The sequence below is a fragment of the Amblyomma americanum genome, chromosome 4 (assembly GCF_052857255.1).
Source record: "Amblyomma americanum isolate KBUSLIRL-KWMA chromosome 4, ASM5285725v1, whole genome shotgun sequence".
NCBI lineage: Eukaryota > Metazoa > Arthropoda > Arachnida > Ixodida > Ixodidae > Amblyomma > Amblyomma americanum.
Window position 1 is genome coordinate 147,983,761 of NC_135500.1, and position 22,124 is coordinate 148,005,884.

The 22,124-nt window shown below is 46.2% G+C and overlaps 1 protein-coding gene across 1 annotated transcript in view; it reads right to left on the reverse strand.

Moving 5' to 3' along the window:
• The window catches only part of LOC144128502 (adenosine deaminase-like), a 33,784-nt gene that overhangs the window by 6,556 nt on the left and 5,104 nt on the right, over nucleotides 1-22,124 (reverse strand). Inside the window, exons 2-6 of the mRNA XM_077661941.1 lie at nucleotides 8,663-8,811; nucleotides 7,684-7,745; nucleotides 5,938-6,060; nucleotides 3,258-3,517; nucleotides 803-948 (exon numbers count right to left, since the gene is read on the reverse strand). Coding sequence (XP_077518067.1) covers nucleotides 803-948; nucleotides 3,258-3,517; nucleotides 5,938-6,060; nucleotides 7,684-7,745; nucleotides 8,663-8,683 — 612 coding nt within the window. The 5' untranslated portion in view covers nucleotides 8,684-8,811. The remainder of the gene's footprint in view (nucleotides 1-802; nucleotides 949-3,257; nucleotides 3,518-5,937; nucleotides 6,061-7,683; nucleotides 7,746-8,662; nucleotides 8,812-22,124) is intronic.

A 22,124-nucleotide genomic window follows, 5' to 3' on the forward strand; every position in this document is an offset into this window, starting at 1 on the left:
AAAAAAAAAACATCTATAACTGACGGCCACTACAAAATCGTTCTATTAAAGAATGATTCCGTCAAACATTAATCTGAGCCCGTCAATATGGCTACAAAATAAAGCTCTGCGACCACCTCAAGCTTTCATTTCTGAATGAAATATTCTTCCCAGTCTTGCGATAGAACCGTAAATCGGGCCCAGACAGACAACAACAGCTAATATGCGCATTAATACCAGGGTGGATACCATGCCGCAGGGCGAGGCTGGATTCAGCGAAAAGCGAACTGCAAGTAATTTTGGTTTTACGATGATTTCTCTCGACGCAGTAGACTAAAGCATATTTGAATGCGGGAAAAAAAATTTACGGGCGATCATACAACGTTATGTGATAAATTTACGTTGCCAGCATTGGTTCCACATTTCTCTTTCACATTTTCGCTTTTACAGTGATCGCTTTCTCATTTCGCCTTTCAATTCGATTTCGCCGTCGCTCTCTCTTTCCGCTGCTGCGGGAGTTTCTGGAGGATTGACCTTATGTAGTGTGAGCGGGTGGAGGCTTTGGACACACAGACAGCGGCATTTTCGTTGAATGAAAGCCGCACTGCTAACGCAGTAAGAACGCCTTAATCTGCCATCTTTTAGTCGCAGACATATCTCCGTCTTCCTAAGATCTCTACCGTCAAAATATTCTCGAAATTGCTTCAGTAAGCATGCACGTTATGTACAGAATAGCAGTCCAAGCCAAACTCTGTTGCCACAGTTTGTAAGCGAGGTGCAAGCCGCATGGCTTGGGGAAGCCATGCCAGCGCCTTCTTCGTACCTGGAACGCCTTGATGACGTCCGGGTGGAGGATCTCCTCGCCTTCAGTCTCGGTCTTCTTGGGGGCGAAGACTCCGCACACGTCCATGCCAACGACGCCTCTGTCGCGGTACTCTTGGCACAAGCTGACTACTTCCTCCGCCCATTCTGAAAAACACGGAGGTTCTCCATGCATTACCCGCCGCGGTGGCTCAGTGGTTACGGAGCTCGGTTACTGATCCGGAGTTCCCGGGTTCGAACCCGACCGCGGAGGCCGCGTTTTTATGGAGGCAAAACGCTAAGGCGCCCGTGTGCTGTGCGATGTCAGTGCACGTTAAAGATCCCCAGGTGGTCGAAATTATTCCGGAGCCCTCCACTACGGTACCTCTTTCTTCCTTTTTTTTCTTTCACTCCCTCCTTCCTGCCTTCCCTTACGGCGCGGTTCGGGTGTCCACCGAGATATGTGAGACAGCTTACTGCGTCATTTCCTTTCCTCAAAACCAATTTTTTGAAATGGAAATAACTAAGTAACTGCCGACCAAAGATGAGTAATAATTGGTTTTTGGGGGGGAAAGGAAATGGCGCAGTATCTGTCTCATATATCGTTGGACACCTGAACCGCGCCGTAAGGGAAGGGATAAAGGAGGGAGTGAAAGAAGAAAGGAAGAAGAGGTGCCGTAGTGGAGGGCTCCGGAATAATTTCGACCACCTGGGAATCTTTAACGTGCACTGACATCGCACAGCACACGGGCGCCTTAGCGTTTTTCCTCCATAAAAACGCAGCCGCCGCGGTCGGGTTCGAACCCGGAAACTCCGGATCAGTGAGAGAGATCATCGATTGTAGAGAGCGATGACGAGTGCAACACTCAGCCCTTGCTGTTGAGTGTTGCTGTTTCTCCACTCAGCACTTGCTGAGTGGAGAAATAGGAAACGGCGTGTACATCAACTCTTGGTTCGACTCGGTCCCGTCCCTCCATTAGCTGTGCCTTTTCTACACTCTTTCACACAGTTATCTCCTCTGTCGAAGTTACCCTCGCGAACACGTCCTATAGACTTACCCATCTGTGCAGCCACACATATAAAAGACATTGTTCCGTATCGCAAAGCAATTTAAAACCCGCTGCTGGCACGGGTGCGCCCCTACTCAGCCCCTACCGGTTTATGGATATGTGCTTCTGTAGAGTGAGCCGCCGCGGTGGCTGAGTGGTTATGGCGCTCGGCTGCTGGCCCTAAAGACGCGGGTTCGACCCCGGACGTGGCGGTCGAATTTCGATGGAGGCGAAATTCTAGAGGCCTGTGTACTGTGGGATGTCAGTGCACGTTAAAGGACCGCAGGTGGTCGAAATTTCCGGAGCCCTCCACTACGGCGTCTCTCATAGCCTGAGTCGCTTTGGGACGTTAAACCCCCATAAACCCAAACTTCTGTAGAGCCATTACCCAGGAATATAAATCGGGGTAGTCGTATACTGCAGCTGAAAATGCACAGGCAAAAATGTTTTGTTTTCTACACAGGCGCTGTTCGCGTTTCATTCCGACCTGATTGTACAAATACAAGTATCATGAAAGGGAACATTCGATTTTCATGTAACCGGTAATAATTCTCCGCCTATGAATGGCAGCACCATTATGTTTAAAGCCAAATAGTCTCTGTCAGGACGAATCACATCCATGATCCTTTTTTTTCTGTTCCATGCCGAAACAAAAATAAACGTGGCTCGTGAATGTTAATCAAGCGTTCTACACGATACTAGCATAATTGCCGTAATAACTGCACTCGTACATGCTATGTACGAGGCGGTCCTGTAAAATCCGGAGTAGATGGTCGGTAATTGTTTACTTCCTCTCCCTTTCTCAACCTCTGTTGGTCGCAAAAGATGTCAGCTGTGAAGAAAGGCTGGTTGATCGAGCAATAAGTCGCGCTCTCCATGGATGCACTCCAACTCACGCCATTGAGCCTGACTTCTCTACATCAAGTGAGGTAACCTCGTTTCGAAAAGTCCCGCTATAAATGCTTGACCAGCTCATCCCAGTGGTTGGCCTTATCCCAAGACACTTGCTGGACAGGATAACAAACATGCGTCATGCGTCTTCTTCGCATAAACAAGATTTCAAACATATAACTAAGCCGTGGAGTGAGGCAATAAACTGCGTCACAGTACTGCTCACGGTACTTGCCACTGTTGATCAGTTCGTTAAGAAGTACTCTTCATAGTATGCTCAACCATTGCAGCAAATGTGATAGTTCATCGGTGATTTATTTTTGTTTATCATGGCGAACATGACATTACGCCAAGATGTGACCTGAGGCAGGGAGCCCCTGCGTTCCTGGTGTGAAATCTTGCAGTGCGTGCTTGGCTCTTTCAGAAGCACCCAGTCTACTTCTAAACACAAGCGACACTTGCTGCCTTCATGTTGCGGGCTGTCTAAAACACGTGCAAAGCGGGCTTGTGGCAACTTTCTAGGAGCACCGCACGTACCTGGCTTGTCTCTGAAGCACGCCAGCACCAGCCTCAGCATGATGCCGTGCTCTTTCTCCGCTCGGCGGAAGCCTTCGAGCACGGCCTCGACCGCCTCGGCGGCCTCGAACACGGTGTGCGGTCCCTGCCCCAGCTGGAGCGTCGTGTGCCGGCTGGCCATGATGTGCGGGAAGAGGCGCATCTCGCTGTAGAGCACGCCCTGGTTGGCCTGGTCCTCGCCCACCTCGAAGGCGACCCGTTCCAGAGCGGCGCGGTCACCCCTGTGCGCGTGGCGGACGCCAGGGTTCTGTAAAACACGCCCTTTTCGTTCCCAGCTGTGAGATGTCCTTACAGTATAGACTGTGAGCTGTCCTTACAGTATAGACTACTACAGTACCTGTCAATGGGTGCGATCGTATTTAAGTTCAGCATACCCCTTTCTGACACCCTCGTTGCCCTTACAGAAATTTCTTTGGACAGTCTATAGAATCTCCATAGACTTCTGTCTGTAAAGTCTACAGGATGCCTATAGTAAAATCCTAGAGAATAGTCTATAGGCAATACAAATCCCATAGACAGTCTATATACAATCTATAGATTTATGACCATTCGCTTTTAGTAGCCTTTATCTATAGACACTCTATAGACTATGAATAGAAAAAAATAAATATCTAGAGAAAGGCAATAGAGTTGACATGAATTCTATAGATTGTCTATAGAGCATTTTTATAAGGGTAGTTTCGTCTGTTGATCTCCAGTTAATCCCGTCCCGTCTCCCATACTACACGTTCCATCCCTCGTAAGAGGAGTTGGTCACCCTGATTTAACACTGATTCACCACCTCCTAAACGAACCTGTCTTGGAAATGCTGGGCTAATACAAAATTCTTCTCCCTCCTTTACTCTGTTGCGCTGACATGAAACGCGGTTGTGCCGATCGTGTCGTCGTTATGCGAACCCTGTTCTTTTCGCAGATATGCCTCACTGCAGTTTGTGTAACAAGTGACTCAAGAAAATGTTTCACCTTTGCAGCCAGGCATGGATGCGCTTGCTGACATTAAGTCAAATGATTTGGACGTGAACAGTGCTATTCTCGCTTCCCAGCTGTTCCAGGTGGTGGACGTCAGTCTAAGCGTTCTTTGTGCTAGTAGGTTGCTAATGCTTCCAGTCCACGGCGGCAACTAAATTATCATTAGTACCTGGATTCCTTACGCGCAACGTCTTATCGCACCAGCCTTTTCAGGGTTTCACTGCACTGTAATACGGACCCCGATTCGTCTCACGCTACTCTTACATACATGGTCCCCCTGTCAGCTTAAATCGGCCTTGTGCAGTGCACCCCTGAAGTATGATCAAAAGAAACATTTCTGCTGCACCTTTTGATCGACACAATAGATAAACCAACGCGCAGTGTTGATTCCGTTATAGACCAGCACGTCGCCACTGTCTCCTGATATCTTACAGTAGACAGAACGAATCTTTAGAGGCACTTGGTAGATGTCTTACCTTTCAAAACGGTTACATTCGTTCTTTGCAGCACCGCGTGCGGATTTATTCACATGACGCAACGCTACTTCGAGTACGCTTCGTCCGCGAGAAGCAGCTCTTCATGTTATTCAGTTATTCATGTCAGGGAGGAGGTCCGTGACACGGGTTCGGTCCGCACCGTTGTTCGTATTGCCCAGAAGTCCCTTTTTCGTTCTTGGTTTTTTTGTTTATGCGCAAATCCAACAATCCGGTCCGATGTTTCGGTCCTCGCCCCTCGTGAAAAGGGAAAGAGAGAGAGGGGGGGGGACTAGTTGCATCGCATTATATTTACGTGAACTCCTCTGCAGCAGCCTATCTTGACGCTTCATGAAAGGACTCTAACACAGTGCACTGCCTGCCCGTAATGTAGAAAGCTCATGGCGACAGCCGCCGCGTGTTTACATCGCTCAGCTGCGCAGCGTTTTGTCTCCAGGCACAATATCAGGGGTCATTTGACCTAATCCACGGACAACTTGTATCTTATCCGTAAAAATTGTTTGCTGCGTAGGTTATTCGAACAGTGATAATAGACTGAACTTAACGCAGTCATGTAATAAGCGTGTAAGCTTTTCTGCTAAGCGGTATACACTGAAGCCATAGCGTTTCTGGCATCTTCGGAGTCGGTGTCCCTCAAGTGAAACCGAAATGCTGCATTCTAAAGTTTGATCGAACCTTTTATATCCCAGCTTCAACCAATAGGAGGAAACGGGCTTAGGCGGGACAAGCAATGCAGAGAGCGTCAAACCGCTTGCCTTGCCTATTAGGGCAACAGGGTGCATTTTAATGCAAGAAAAATGCTGTCGGTGGCAACTGGAAGTTGTAGGGGGAAGAAGAGGTTACGAAAACTTCTGGGTTAGGGTAACTGTGGATAGCGAAGGAACGCGGGACTTGGAGATCGATGGAAGAGGACTTTGTCCTGCAGTGAAAGTAATTCGGCTGCTGCTAATAGCGACACGAGAATTCAACTCCTCATAACAAGCTTCATAGAAATACTTGCAGTCGGAAGTTTGAACATTCTGCTGACATATCACATTATCCCGCTTCTTCCACATACTCTCATGCATTTACTCATGCAGTTTTTGTTTTGTATAGTTTTCAGCAGAGGTGAAAGATTATATTCGCACGCTGCTGATAAAACGCATATGTATTGCATCATATAAGTAATTCATACTTACGCCACCACCCTCAGGAAATTCGGCATCTCCTTGAGGTAGTTTTGAAGGGTGCTCCCTTTCTCCGGTTGGGTTTTGAGGATGATGTCTTGGAGGCAGCTGTAACCTAGGTCGATATTCTTTGCCCTACGAATAAAAGGGCCGTTACGTTTTACGAGTGCACGCTTCAGATCTCCATTACTACATAGCATAAATAATTCTGTTTAGCTTCAGCTGACCTGAGGTTCAGTTAGTGAGTGTTGCTTCAAAATGTTCTAATTATTACTCTTGCGCCCAATATTGGTGTCTTGAGGAAACTAAAATGTAAAGACTAGTCATCCCCGTCACCTCCTTCCCAAACTGCGCCTAAGCGTGTTTTATAATGTGCGCCTAAAACCTTCCGCAATTTTGCGCCCCGAGATTGTAGTTTTGAAACGCAAAGGCTACTGCAGCTCTGTTCTTGTGCTCACGCCTTGCCGATGCGATATTCCGTGTAAAAAACCGCGTACTTTAAGACACGGCGTAGCCTAATACAGCGAAAGCGCAGTGGAACAGACCAGCATCGCGACACAAGGCCTCAAAAAATACACCACGGGAATAAAAGCACTCGTGTCAGCAGATTTTCTGGCTATACTTTAGAGATATCCAGATCCGTATATCCGACAGGGGAGACTCTGGCGCTCTTTTCATCTTGCCGACAGTTTGGTTTGTCAGCTGCTGCGGGGGCATCTGGCGGTAAAGACGGTCACCGCCATCAGAGCCGCATACGCTTCCTTTCTAATACACACGTCATCATTGGTGAATACCTTCCCCGATGGGAGTTTTTCTGGAACAAGTCCGGAGTTCCCGGGTTCGAACCCGACCACGGCGGCTACGTTTTTATGGAGGAAAAACGCTAAGGCGCCCGTGTGCTGTGCGATGTCAGTGCACGTTAAAGATCCCCAGGTGGTCGAAATTATTCCGGAGCCCTCCACTACGGCAGCTCTTTTCTTCTTTCACTCCCTCCTTTATCCCTTCCCTTACGGCGCGGTTCAGGTGTCCAACGATATATGAGACAGATACTGCGCCATTTCCTTTCCCCCCAACACCAATTATATGGAACAAGTCGCGCTAGCTCGTTTAGCAAGGCGAGTTTCGGACACGTCGCCACAAAATGGCGAACGACGTAGTATCTAGATTTTGATTGTTATTGCCTCCGCCCGTGCACCAAAATCCCCCGTTGAGAATGGATATGCTGCTCTGGAGATATATACCGGAGCTAAAACTAAGTGAGCGTCCTATTAACATTTCGAGTGCCTCATCGCATGCTCCATGGAACTTAATCGTGCGATTAAGCAAGAGAAGCGGTGTCAATAGGGTTTAGCGTCACATAGCTGTTGCCAATTAAGGACAGTTTCTGATTGGTCATCGTGACTGTTCAACGGTTTTATCCGGCAAGTCAGAATAGGCATTGTCTCGAAGACAATATCCGATCCATGGAAGACAACAACCGAACATAAGTGTGAACAGTTTTGTGCATCTGTCCCCGGGCTATTTAATAAAGGTTGTTTTTGGTGAAAAAAAAAAGAGTATTCATCAAGTGACACCGTAATATTCGCTTTGGTGTCAACAGTCTCGGCGTGAATTCCACGCATTATGGACGGCGTTCTTGTTACCCGACGCCCTTCACAACGTCCAGGTGCAAGACTAGAACACCAAAGGGAATGACAGTGGCCAAGGAGGTATTTATTGCAATCACTTTTTATTGTGCGTTAAGAAAGGGTACTCAACTGTGCCAGCTCCCAGATGGTGGTGTGCCGAAGGTGGCCTTCCAAGTGGCTGTGGAGCATGATCTGGGAAGATGGGAGCAGGTGCTACGTTCGAATGCCTTCTAAAAAAGATACATTTTAAAACTCTAACGTTCATAATCAACCGAAGCTGTCTAAAGACTGCACGAGCGGTCTTCTGCGCACCACGGAAAGCGACATATTTGCACAAGTGCTGACGTAGAATGAACTTGCTCGCGAGTGCAGGCACGTAGATGTGCGAGCCGTAGAGGCGCCAGCGCATCTATTTGAACGCGCCAACTGCAGTCATATCTTTGTTTACACCGCGTGCCGCTCGTCTGCTCTAGAAAGGTGTTAATGCTAATGTACGGTTATACAGAGATAAGGCCAGTACCTTGCTGACGGTAACAGTCGCTAGTGCTAGTGCCAGTGCTAGTGCTAGTGCTTTTTGTTTTGTTTCACGACGTCCTTACAGAATGACCCCCGATTACTGACCTGCTTTCGCTGGGAACTAAAATTTAATTCACATTCCTCAAAATGGATGACGCTAGCTTTTTTTTATGGAGAGCTTTCCAGTGTTTCATGAGTTCAAGTTTGGTTTGGTTTGGTTTGGTTTATGGGGGTTTAACGTCCCAAAGCGACTCAGGCTATGAGAGACGCCGTAGTGAAGGGCTCCGGAAATTTCGACCACCTGGGGTTCTTTAACGTGCACTGACATCGCACAGTACACGGGCCTCTAGAATTTCGCCTCCATCGAAATTCGACCGCCGCGGCCGGGATCGAACCCGCGTCTTTCGGGCCGGCAGCCGAACGCCGTAACCACTCAGCCACCGCGGCGGCTCATGAGGTCAAGTTAAATTACAGGAATTTATTCACGTTTATGAATGACCCATGGTCCTGGGGACAACAACGTCACGATAAATCTTCACGTTCCCCGCGGTGCCTTAATTTGCTCTATTTCGTGCGGAATTCGAAAAGCCTACCTTGAACTTCGGCAGTCCCATCTTTATTTAATTTATGAAGAATTGCAAAGGTTCAGGCAGCTGAGTTCTCCTGCTTCCCAAGCGTATATCTTAAATACTACACTGCCAGACGTCCCCTGGTGGCGCCACCTATCCACCTGGTTTCAGATCTGAAACAACAAAAAAAGACAACAAACAAAAAATTATAGGAGGCTGCTTGTGTGGAAAATAAGATTCGTGTGAAGAATATCTCCCGGGACGTCATTTTCTTTTGTTCGCTCGCAGTGCCCAGGATGTGACGCATTAACCCTTCCGCCTATTTGAAAATGGAGGGTCTTCACTTCTACGCTGTGTAGGAGGGCTTTGCTTTCGTTGGTTTCTATGCGCGAGTGTTTGAATTTTGTACACCCACACCAGAACAGGGTTCACTGCAGGCTAATGGGAAATATCTGCAGCGGACGTTATTGGACTGATGAATACGATTGTCAGCAAGGTAGAACGTTGGGCAAGTTGGTACTTTATTTTTTCGATCGTCAAACAGTGCACAAAAAAACACCACTCCCAGAGTGAGAATGCGCGCATCATTTGCGCGCGTGTCATCACCAGTCAAAACACGATGAAGACGTGTCATTGAAACAGCTAAGAAAAGAAATACCGAAATAGAGGGGGCGAAAGCACCGATGCGCAACCGTAGTGCGCCAAAAGGTGGGAAATTATCAAGAATGCGAGGCAGATTAGGCTACACAATTCCTAGGAACCTGGGTTCCTTGTCAAGAAGTAGAACCGATGTCGAACTAATGCAAAGGTTAATGCACAGGTGAAGGTAGTGTTGGAGGCCTCCGAAATTTCTCTGTCAGTTCTCTGCTTTCCGCGTCCGATAATTCTAGTGGCGCCAAAGTCGGGCACACACTGGTCTTCTCCATTCCTGTTTTTATTTTTCTTCCCAACCTTGCGTTTTTTACAATGCAGGACAAGTGCGGGGACGTGCAGACGGGGAGGTGCGTAAACGACAGGTTGCGGAAGCATGCTACGTTGCTAGGGCAAGGATTTGACTTGAACCTTCCCCTGCATCGTAAAAAAAAATGCAAGAATGGTAAGAAAAATAAAAACAGCGATGGAGAAGACCAGTGTGTGCCCGACTTTGGCGCTACTAGAATTATCGGACGCGGAAAGCAGAGAACTGAGAGAGAACTTTCGGAGGCCTCCGACACTATCTTCACCTTGGTATTAATTAACCTTCGCATTAGTTCGACTTCGGTTCTACTTCTCGACACGGAACGCGGGTTCCTAGGAATTGTGTAGCCTAATCTGCTTCGAATTCTACATAATCTCTCGCCTTTTGGCGCGCTACGGTTGCGAATCGGTGCTTTCGCCGCTCTATCTCGTTTTTTTTCTTTTCTTAGCTGCTTCAATGATACGGCTTCATCGTGTTCTGACTGGTTTTATGTTTATGACACGCGCGCAAATGACGGGCGCATTCCTTTTAAGTTTGATATATAGACCTCCTGCATGTTTGTAAACAAACGAGGTGGCGCTGCAGTCGCTAGCGAGCTCGTGGTAGGCAAAAGGGCGGGGAGTGGCGTCGCGGATAGGTGTTGAGTGCGGGTTTTCAAGGCTTGTAGGCGCGTTTCCAGTTTCTGCGAATCATAGCAATGGTCGATGCTTCCAACTTAGTAATTTGTCGAAGTACACGAGCTCGCGTTGGCCGCGTGCGGCCTATAAAGAGAAATAGTTTGCACTGTGTATTGTATATATGGTTAGTAGTAAACATGTAGAAAGCGTTCCTGCCATTTATTTATGCGCTAGGCATTGAAAAAAAAACATGTTTTGACACTCTGCACTAACCGGAATGATTTTACTTTGGGACAATAGTGAGGGGAAGTGCTGGCCTTGTTTCGTCGGAGCAGACATGCGCTCATCGTCTGCTGACATACGTATGTCGCGCTGTGCGAAAAGTGGGGACAGCGTCGTGTCCCTGATCTCCTGTCTCGCTTAGCGCTGTTTTTAGCCGCATGACCACGCACCAGCAAGGCCGACTTGTCCTCTTGTTAAGCTGGTCGATTTGGTGAAAATTTTTGATTTCTAGAATTATTTTCTTTCCTAGCCCTGAATTCTAGTTTCGTGACGAAAAATTATAGCAAAATATTGAGTACAAATTTATAAATTACGCTTTATAGAAGTGTGGTCCTCAAAATTTGTGAGGTAATTTCTTTGATTTCAGTGCCGCATTTCTTTGACCAAAGCGAAAGCGATGATGCCATAAACGAGGGAATAAATTTTAAGGTTTGTTTTCTGACCTCTCACATTTTCTGCGACTGGATCACTCACCTTTGTAATTCACATGAAAATCAAATGATTTCATTTGTCACAAAGTATTCCTGAGACGTTGAGGAGCGTAATAAATCTCTCGATTTTTTTCCCTACACGTGCAGTACTGTGTTAGTTATTTTTTGTAAGAAACGTTTTCATGTAACTATGCATGCATAAGTACTGATCATATAGAAAAAGAACTAATCGCGTCATCGTACAGAACAGGGCTTTGTGTACATGCTGGCATAAAAAAACTGCGCACTATCTACTCAATTATTTGAAACCTTGAGGGACTTGACGACGGTGTTAATTATAATTACCCAGAACTGCACCAGGTATAGCTATAAATAAAAGGAATTACTGAAACTAGCGTAGGAATTTCATATTTGCACCAAGTTTAGTTACATATCGCATGCATGAATAACGAAAACACTTTTCATTGCCGCGTCCCGTCTCAATCTCGCCACATGTCTGTTAGTAGCACGCCTGCGGCTGCTTCTTTCCAAACAAGCTTCGCGATCATGTACTACCTCATGAAACATGACACATGCATGATGCAATGAAAAAGCATATGGCATTTAGCACACTTAAGGCACGCTATTCTAAGCACACCAACGCGACCGCGCAAGATTGACACAACTTACCAGACTTCTTTCTACTCGAATGAAATAATTACGTCGTCATATCAAGAAACAGTTTCAAGTAAATATTAAATTTCATAAAACGCGCCATTAAAACATGGTGTGCTATTAACAAAAAAAAAACGCATTCCTTGGGGGCGAGTGAACCTGTCGGCGCCCCGTGCACTCCGGCTCAAGGTGATAACTACGTGTGCAGCTGCATATGTCTTTTTTTTTCCTTGAGCAATTATCAGCCTACTATCCTGAAGTTCAGGTAAATGAACGCAGTAACTTGCATGCTATTAAGTGCATTGAGTGGCAGTGCCGATCGACTCCCAGACTTCGCGCTTTACTATCGTGACCCAATGCCTGTTAGCCAGTTTCCGAATGCGGCATTTAGGCGCGAGAAACCTATCGAGGCAAATTTAATATTTTTTTATGCTACTACGCGGATCCAGCAGTGACGCAGCTGGTCAATACATGCTGCTTCTGCAGTGCACAGGCTTGAAGCAGCCGCCGGTAGCTGCGGCAGCTGCGGTAGGCACGGCATGCGGAACCTGTTTTGCCTACCGTGCGAAAGTCGCTGCTAACATCAGCGCCACCGCATCTTCGTGACGTAGCGGGGTGAAGGAGGTCCATAGTTGCTAATGCGCTCTTGTCAGTGTCGTTCTTTCTTACTGCCCTGGTGTTTTTTATGCGCTGTTTGAAGATCAAAAAGATGATAATTATGACAATAATATTGAAGCCATATATCTATATAACCCACAAAGAAAGAGTAGGAAAACCTTGAGTGATGGCATATTGTGAAAATTCAAAGGGGTCTTAAATACACACGCAGAAATATGTACCGTATGTTACTCGCAAAGAATGCGCTAGTTGTCAAGCGAAGCAGCAAGCGCGGTTGAACAATTGTGCTGCTGACGTGATTAGTGCGAAATGCATCGGCGTAGGCGCTAAATTCTCGGCGCTGTTAAACTTTTCTCTCGCCACTCGAGATGCTTGCGCTTTCGCCAACATTTATCATGAACGACGGGATGATGTGACACGCCACAGCTGCTCTTCGCGCTGAAATCAGCCACGTTAAATCTATACAGCCATTCATAACCTAAGCACCTCGGTGCTCCTTTTGACGTTCTTTTAATTTAAAAACAAAAAAAAAACATCCCGCACATCTAAAGTGGCTTCCCAGGAGCTACAACCCAAGCCCGTCGCTTATGTTCAGTGGTTTAGAAGGCTCTAAATTATTTAAACTAATTATTTAAATTGCCATTAACACCCCTGCTTGCGTTAGGCGGCCGCTAACAAGACACTCTTAATGTTATGCCAGCAACATGTGCCTTATTTTGTTTGTTTCTTTTTTTATTTATTCCTTGCCTCTGGTTGCCTCGGACAGCATGCATAACAATATTTCCGACGACATCAGATTCCGTCTGTGTCAATGTCGTCCTACCACAAATACCAGGAACAAAGACGAGTAAAAAACAAGCGTCTCATTGCGCAGACCACACCGCGTGCACGTGTCAGGGTCGTTCGAAACAAAAAGTAACGAAACAAGTGAACAGGCGGTCACATTTTGCCCCGACCAAGTTCGCGCTTCGTGTAAAGTCACACCGTAGCAGCTACTTAGCGCAACAGCCATGCCAGCCTTCGACTGTGATAAATCGTTTGTTTGTTCGCTCACTCACTCATCTCGTACGATGCTCTTCCTGGAGCTTGCGCATTTGTCACAATTGAGGTATACGATGTGACGTAATTTCACGTTTATTTCCCCCGGTATTCAAAAAGCAAGTTCGATCTCTCTTTGTAAAAACGTAGCGACTCGGGGTCTGGTGTAAAAACAAAAGAGTAGGGTTTAAACTTTGCCGAGCAACATTCTTATTTAATATTTCTATTTCGTATTTAAAATAGAAAATTTTTAATGACAATGACCCTTTTTTTCGCTTAATTTTCTTCGAGGAACCTTGCTCACACTCTCCTCGGCCCTTCAACTTTTTTTTTCTCGAGACAAATACAATATATATAAAACTGCCGCCTCCAAAAATTGCCCACAAACCAGCCCCTGTAGCGACAGTGACTTCAGTCATGTCTGCACCAGCGGCCGATAAATGTGCGCGATTCACTCGCTTACAAGAGCTCAAAAACAGCTGGGAGTCTGAGGTCGTTTGCTCGATGTTCCGCCAAGCGCCGGACGGTGTAAATACAGGGCGCGTGTGTTGCCACGTGAGCAGCAACCAAACCCACGTCTGCGCGTAGCACCGCGGATTTGCGCATGTAGTACGTGGACGCGGCGCCTCACTTAAACCGGATACAGCTACTCAAGCCACATGAGTCATGCACACCATCGCTGATAAGAATGACGGAAGCCAACAGTCCCCGAAACCAACGCGCATAGGGGATGTCTTTTTTTTTTGTTTTTATCAATGGGAGGTTAATAAAAGCAGAATAAAAAGCAACCACATGCAGCCGGTGGGATCCGAACCCACGACCTCCGAAGCGAGTTTTAGATGTGTGTGTCGTTTTGTTTAGAAAAACTGAGGTAGGTATAACAGGACAGAGAAATATGTGCTTCAAAGAACTTACATAATGGCATAATGCGCAATCCACATTAGGTCGCCATAGGTTCTACGCATACTGCTCCATTCTAACGAATTTTGCTCTAAATATGGGTCCCGCCGCGTTGGCTCAGTGTTTATTGTGCTTGGCTGCTGACCCGGAAGGCACGGGCTAGATCCCGGCCGCGGTGATCGCATATCGATGGAGACGAAATGCTAGAGGACCGGTGTACTTTGCGATGTCAGTGCCAGTTAAAGAAGAACCCCAGGCGGTCGAAATTTCTGGAGCCCTTCACTAAGGCGTCCCTCATACCCTGAGTCGCATTGGGACGTTAGGCTCCGTTAACTAAACCACAAATCATCTAATAGTGTGAGGCATGTAGACGTATATACACAAACCTTTGGCAAGACGGCAGAATGGCTGAATTTGCTCCATGTGCGAAACTCAATGCAAAGACCACGGGGGCTTGTCGTGGGACGGGCCTAATGTGCACAGAGACGATCAGTGGTCGATGAAAGCCCATGGTAAGGTCTCTTTTTGTCCTCTACCCTCAGAAATATAGCTCAAGCAATGAAACTGACTTTTGAAAAAAAAATTATCATGCATTTGCCGTTTGGAACATCCGATTGGACTTTTGTGTATCTATGTCGAGCTTGTTTCTGATGATTTACATATATTATGGCAAGAATGACTATCTTAATAACAAAGGTGAAAGTGTGAAGAAGTACCGCAAAACTAGATAAAACTCGTCAACCCACCCGGCAAGCGTAGCCCTCAGCCAAACCGAGTTGTTCTCACAAATATATTCTGATTTGGTTTGAGAACTGCTGAGCACCAGAAGTGGGCGGAATATTTTTATGAGTCGTTGTTGGTCCCATTTGACATCTGGTGCTCTCCTTAACCTCGTTTTTGACTGAACTAGATCTCTTTGGATTACATTAACCTTCCCTGGAATGCACTGACTTCCTTTACTTTCGTCTAGAAGACTATGAGCAAAGAAACATCGCTAGACGGAATATCAGTCTTCTTAAACGTTATACAATTAATAGCTAACGAATCCGGCAATTGTGACCTTCCCTAAAAACAGAAGAAATATAAAAGACCCGTTTCACGCTGCTGATGGGCTGTCGCCACGCGTTTGTGTGCCTATAGTGGTCCGCCAAAAAAAAAAAACACGTAGAGAAACGATTAAGAATCCCATCGATGATGGGCCCTGCCCGCTTATCTTGACCTGGAAAACCAGAGCTAGCTCGCCCACTGCTTTTACTCTTTTTCCTGGCAATCAGTGAGAAGCAGAAGTCACGGGCCTCTTAGTAAAGCATCAAGTTGGGCTAGTTGCTGATGGCGCGTCATGAATGGAGGAACGTTACTGCGCTAGCACCCGCCGCGGTGGCTCAGTGGTTAGGGCGCTCGGCTACCGATCCGGAGTTCCCGGGTTCGAACCCGACCGCGGCGGCTGCGTTTTTATGGGGGAAAAACGCTAAGGCGCCCGTGTGCTGTGCGATGTCAGTGCACGTTAAAGATCCCCAGGTGGTGTAAATTATTCCGGAGCCCTCCACTACGGCACCTCTTCTTACTTTATTCTTTCACTCCCTTCTTTATCCCTTCCCTTACGGCGCGGTTCAGGTGTCCAACGATATATGAGACAGATACTGCGCCATTTCCTTTCTACCAAAAACCAATTATTATTGCTGCGCTAGCTAAAAGAGAAAGACACACTCCCAAAAGAACAGCGCATGTGCATACTCTTAACTAACGAATATTGTACGTATTACTATTACTGTATGTATGCCCCAATAAATTTAGTAGAGACTCTGCGCATGTACTGTTTTTTTTTTTTGGTGTGTCTTTGTCTTACAGCGCAGTAGCGTTCCTCCGGTCACGAGCCTTGTAGGCTAGTCAGTAGATGAGCCCAACGATTACGTTTTTCCAAAACGTGGTCTTTTCTCATCCATCCCATTTTGCCATTCCAAATCGAAGCAATTGTCATGCCTTTGTCGATACCCAGTCCTATTTTATTGGTCTTACTGGCCTGGCACGTGACTTAATTCCGAAATAATTTCTCAATGCCACAGTGAGGGAGTCAGCTTAAACTATTGCGATTGTTCTATTATACAACAACCTGATCGCCTGAAGCCAGTGTTTGCACTGTTGTCCGAAGCACTAGTAGAGCTATTAAGCCAATAGCTGAAAATTCCATTACAAGCGTTAGAAACAAAATAATCAAGTCTCGGAACCTACTTTCTGGCAGATATGGTTTAACGATCATAGGTTGTTCATTTAGCGCGCAAAGAAACGTACGCCCCAGGAAAGAATATTATTATTACCGTGTACCTACTGGCGACTTCAAATGCAATGCATCTAACTCCGTATGTGCGCTGAACTTCACCTCTATTTGTTTCCAAAAGATATAAAAACCGTGTTAGGCCGGTCCCGAAATTGTTTCGTAGCAAAGTCGACAAGCCGCGTAAGCGCACGCTCGCATGTGTGGCATTTAGGTATTGCGAGAGAGAAAAAAAAAGGGGGGGGGGGAGGTAAACGAAACAGTGCATATACAACTACGCGGCGTATCGTACGAAACTCGTTTTACTCAAGAACGTCTCATCGCCTCGAGATCGAGCAGCGACAATTACGCAACACTCGCGCATACCGCTGTCGTGTGTCGGCCTCTCTGCAAAGTTTCATTCCTTTCTGATTCACTGCCTGCTTTTAATTTTATTTTATTTTATCAGGCACTGCGTTACCACTTTCAAAGAGAAGCGGAGAATTTCTCCTTTTTCTTGATCGTGCATTGCTGTGGCACGTTCACACGACCAGGCCTCGCCGTCTTGCGCCATTATGAAATAAACGTGACGGGTCAGGGCAGAGTAAAAAGAGATTAGGCGAATAATTCGCGGAAGCATTTGTATCCTACTCTACAGCATCTATAGTGCGCTGTAAGAGAGGCGGTGAGGTGTAAAGTTCCTGAGTTCCGGGAATTTCCACTCGGATTCCGCCACTGCCGTTTGAATAGGTTCCAAGGCGCATTCAACAAAGCGCGCTTCGCACGTAACACTATTATTGTCTCTGTGCAGTCAGCGTCGGCAGGTTAAGGTCAGTAAGCGAGAGCACAAGAGAGCGCCGGTCTGACACGTCGATGCAACAGCGGAGGTATAAAGTAAGGACCAAATTACAATGAAAGCTTCTGAGTTTATCTTAAAACTAACGACATCATATAGTAGCGAAGATGCATAGACACACACATGGTCAAAGCTCTGATTCCACCACGGAGCCCAAGATATACACGCCCGAGCCGTGAGCGTCCTTGAAAGCGCGCAGCACTGCAAAGTGCTGCGTGTCTCCGAAGGGTAATGTTCTTTGGCGAATTTCAGTCGACGATCAAGGCGTTCGATGGCTATAATCTGGCTCAATTTGTGGCGTTCGGCCCGACCGACTCGTTACATCGAGCTTGGTTCAAGGCCCAAGAATTGGTAGTTCGAAGAAATGTGATTGGCTGCAAGGGTTAGCACCGCCACTTTTTCATCTTCATACAGTTTCTAAGCCCCGCCTGTTTTTGCTAGCGACTACGCGAGCACGTTGTCCTTTTTTTCTGTTTTACAGCTTTGCTGTGACTTGTGTATAAGGCTCTTGCACCTCAAGAAGCCATGAAACCATCGATACGCAAAGTCATTATTACCACTTGGAATAGAAAGTCACGACGGTAGTTGTATCACGGCACATTATGACTGGTGTCATTGTCATGCATGCCAGCAAGACGGCACCGAAGAAACGTTATTTGGTTTCTTGCGTAAGCTGCGTGTTTAAGCGAAGTTATGCCAAGCTTTAAAAAGCTTAAAAAGCGACGACGCATAATAGCAAGATTTTAATGGTGCAGCATTATAGGGCGTAGCCTTGAACAGGAAGACATCTTTTGATGTGCCTGATTTGCCTGAGCTCAATAAACTCGACGTAAAAGTTTTACACCATATTGAGAAGTGCCTATTATGTTACTTATTATTTTGTTTACAAATTAACTCTGCCGTGGTTTTTTTTCCAGAGTTATAATAAGGCCTGCAGGATTTAAAAGTTGTCATGAGACTATGTGCTCCCGCATCGTGATGTTAGGCCCCTCAAATGGACCCTGATGAATGGAACCAGGGTACACAAAGCCGCTAAGAACAAACAGGCCACCAGCTAAAGCACAGGTTGCCCGGTGAGATTGGGCACTTCGTTTTCCCAGGATCACGACGCTGCAAGGAATTATCTGCGCTAGGCCATAAACCGGCGACAGCGCGGTGACGCTGCTGCTGCAGAGCCACAATCCTAGCGAAATCAAGCGACCGCGCTCACCGCGGAAGCATAATTGGGGCTAGTAGTCTTGTTGATCCATTGAGACTTACCTTTACATCCTAAGTATTACCTTTAGTTCCTACCTCTCATCAGAGTGTGTTTGAAAGGGCTAATGAGACGGGGGAGGGGGGGGGGGGGCATTGCGATACGACAATTTTAAAACCTTTCAGGTTTTTTTTCTAAGCTCCAGAAAGGAACCACGGTAAAGTCAGTATGAAGAGGACAACTGAAATGGGCATTTCTCAACATGCTCCACAAGTTTTACGCTTAAAATATTGCGCTCAAGTTAATGGCAAAAATTAGCTAATTTCGCTTTGTCAAGTATTAAATCAACCGTATTTACAAAATACACTGGCTTGGACAACGGTGACGTTTCATGCCGTAACAAAAAATTCGCCCAGTAAGATTCGGAAGTCCCTATTTCAGCTCCCCCCCCCTTTTTTTTTTCTTGTGGCAGCCTAGAAACTCTGTCAGTTTGAAAAAAATTTAGTCAATTTCGGCTCGTAAAATTCCCCACAAGTGTGTAAAAATTTCCTCTCCGTAAAATGTTGCCCCTCATATACTCTTATAAAGGGAAGCTTCCCCAATTGAACAAGACACTGCTTACAACCCCGCACTGGTCGAATATTGGCAGAGCGTGTTGTCGTTTTGTAAAGCTTGGCAGTAGTTGAAGCAACTAGCTCAGGTCCAGATCATCCTGCAGATGTTAGCTGGAACGCTGTGTATTTTTATAATGGGACAAGGAAAATGGGATGCCCTTTTCGATGTGCTTACCTTATTGTGAGTTTCATTTATATCTACAGAGTGCATGTACAGGCTGTGCGGATAAGAAACTTAACAAAGGTAAACGTCCGGAACCAAATAACGCGTTTATCGCTTTGTACATTTCTAGAAACATCGGAATTATAGGCATCTCAATTGCCCTTAGAAAATATTCGTATTGTTGCATTGAGTATAAACAGGTCGTACACACTAGTAACCGACGAATAAATAACTTAGTACCTAAATCCAAGCGATGCAGACAACTTTTGATTAACCTTTCCGGCGTATAAAGTACGTATCAACGGTCAAGAAATTACGCTCGTTCCACAGGGGGGTCTACTCAGACATTGTCTTCCAGACTGAGTTCTGCACAAAACGGACAAATCTCCTACTTACAAAGTTACCTTTCGGGAACCTGCGTTTACTTTCAATTGAGTAAAAAGGGAATGTCCCGCTTGTACATGTATAAACACCATCAACACCACTACCCCCACTATAGACCTTATTGAGTAATGCAGATGCTGACCATAAGCCCAGAGTGCTACTATTACTGGTCAATGATGTGATCACATAAGGACGCACAGATGTACAGCACGCGCGCTAAGCTAACATGCACACTCCAAGATGTTCTTTGCGCAAGCAATTCCCTACAGGCATTTCACTTTGTGCAATGCCAGTTTCGTCGGAGCACCTCAGAGCGATTCGAATATCGCCGAACATCGAGGCATCTGCCGGGCCCACTGCGGCGTCAAGCACGCAGCAGTGCGTGCAGAAAGCCACGCGGGCCCTTTCGATCTCTCGAAGGCCACGTGATACGGAGGTCCGCTTCCGTCAACGTCGCTCACTTGCGTACGCCCGTCACGTAAGCGACGAGCGCTCCACGATAGCGCAGAGCTGACGCGCCAGAAAATGCCAGCTCCGACGTCGCAGGATGCGCAGGTCGAGATACAGGGCAGGCAGTGTTCTTTGAGTTGCCGAACGACTCCGTAGACTAGCATACCGCGGCACCTACTTTGCCAGTCCGCCCTCGACTGCGATACGGTGCGCCGCGCACTATGAAAAGAGGTATCTCGGGTTTCTGTCATTACCGACAAGCAGCTGGAGACAATTTTGCCGCAGTTGTAAACGGCAGTAGACAATTCGATACTGTTTACCATTTCTAAGCTCGGCACTCAGTACAAGCATGCCACTTCACTCCTTATAAGGCGCAAGCTGCATGCGTGTCTCACAAGCATAATAATGGTAAAATTTCACTCAGAAAGACTCCAGAAATGAAATGACGTCACTTTCAAGCTGTTTAGGCAAATTTTCAGAAGGGGAACACATGTGTACCCATGACTTCTTAAGAGACCCCCCAGACTTAGCACATATCCGTACCCCACTCTTATTGGCGCTTAAGAGACATTGCATTAGAATTAGAAATTTCTTCAAGAGGTATTGTAAGGCAGTTGACTGATGAAAAAGGCTCAAAAGCTCAATAATTTTTACTTTTTTTCCCTCTAAACTAGGGTGCATTGAGTTGTGATCCCGAGCTTGTAAAAAAACGCACAAAACACCAAGGAGACTATAAGCGAAAAATACAAACTTGCTGAGTGGTTTGTTTTATAGTTCGGCAGAATTCAGCGCGCCAAAATGTGGCACTTAAGTGCGCCGTTGTCCATTTTGCGCACTTGAAGCAAGTTGTTCACCATGCATTCCGCTGTCCTACACATGGTTAAACTTACCGGTTAACAACTATGGAAGTTTTCTTTTTGGTATCGGCCCGAAGCTTTCTAAACTGTGCGTATCACCCTTGCCACTCTACTCTCTCTACCAATTGTGTCATTTGTGTTACAAAAATGCACTATACCCTTTTGCCCTTTCCTTCTTCATGCTGAAAGTGTAGTTGGTCTATGTTTAAATACTTGGATGGTATGCGTCGCTGAGGTTAAACGCGGGGATGAATCTGATTGTCATGTCTTCTTTTTCCATTTTATTTCTCGCGGTCTACATTCCTTTAAAATTTCCAGATGCTCTTCTGGATACTTTCGATTGAAATTTCCCCGTGTATGTTGTTTAACAAATTGGAAATTCCGTACATTTTTGTTCAATGCGCATCTAACTCTGCCCACGGGGAGTTCCGCGACATCGTCATGCGAAGACTTACAACAGCTCTCTTCGGCTGCTGGGCCTCCGGAATCGTGTGTATGTATCACGTACAAATAAAACGTAATTCTAATACAAAACAAGCGTTACGTTTTTTTTTGTTTATTTTAACATGTACCCTCATAGAGGCTAACTTAGAAGCTGAGCGCCACCCTGAGACAGTCCTTTTCTTAGCTATATTTATCCGATGCAGCCAGTAGAAATTGTTCTGACGGCGAGGTCGTGACGACAGGACAGCGCTTCCTTGAGTGTAGACAGCGCAAAAAAGAGAGAGAGAGAGAGAAAGACGGGGACGTAGGAAGAACACAAAGACGAGCGCTGACTAGTTCTTCCGACGACTCTGTCTATTTTTTGCACTTTCTACACTCATGGGTTATCAACTCGCCCAAGCGTCTGTGTTAGCCAGTTTCCTTCATGTCGGAGTGCAAGAGCTCTTGCGATGTGCATGTGCTGACATTAAAGGAACGTGGCAGTGGTCAAAATGTCTTGCAACCGCTTTTATAGCTTGCATATATATTTCGTCGATAAAAAAACGAAACGATAATCTTCTCTTTGATGCCTTGCAACTTTTCACACGATACGTATACCCGGAATCTCCTGCACTGATAACACTGGAGTGGTCTTGAACAAAATTCTGCTCAAACCTACCATGAGGTAAACGCTTGAGCCTGTTCTGACAAGGACTCGCAACATTAACCGTGTTTATCCAGTCATGCAACGTCGAAAACGTTCCCATAAGCTGACTAAAATTTCGGCTCTGTAAT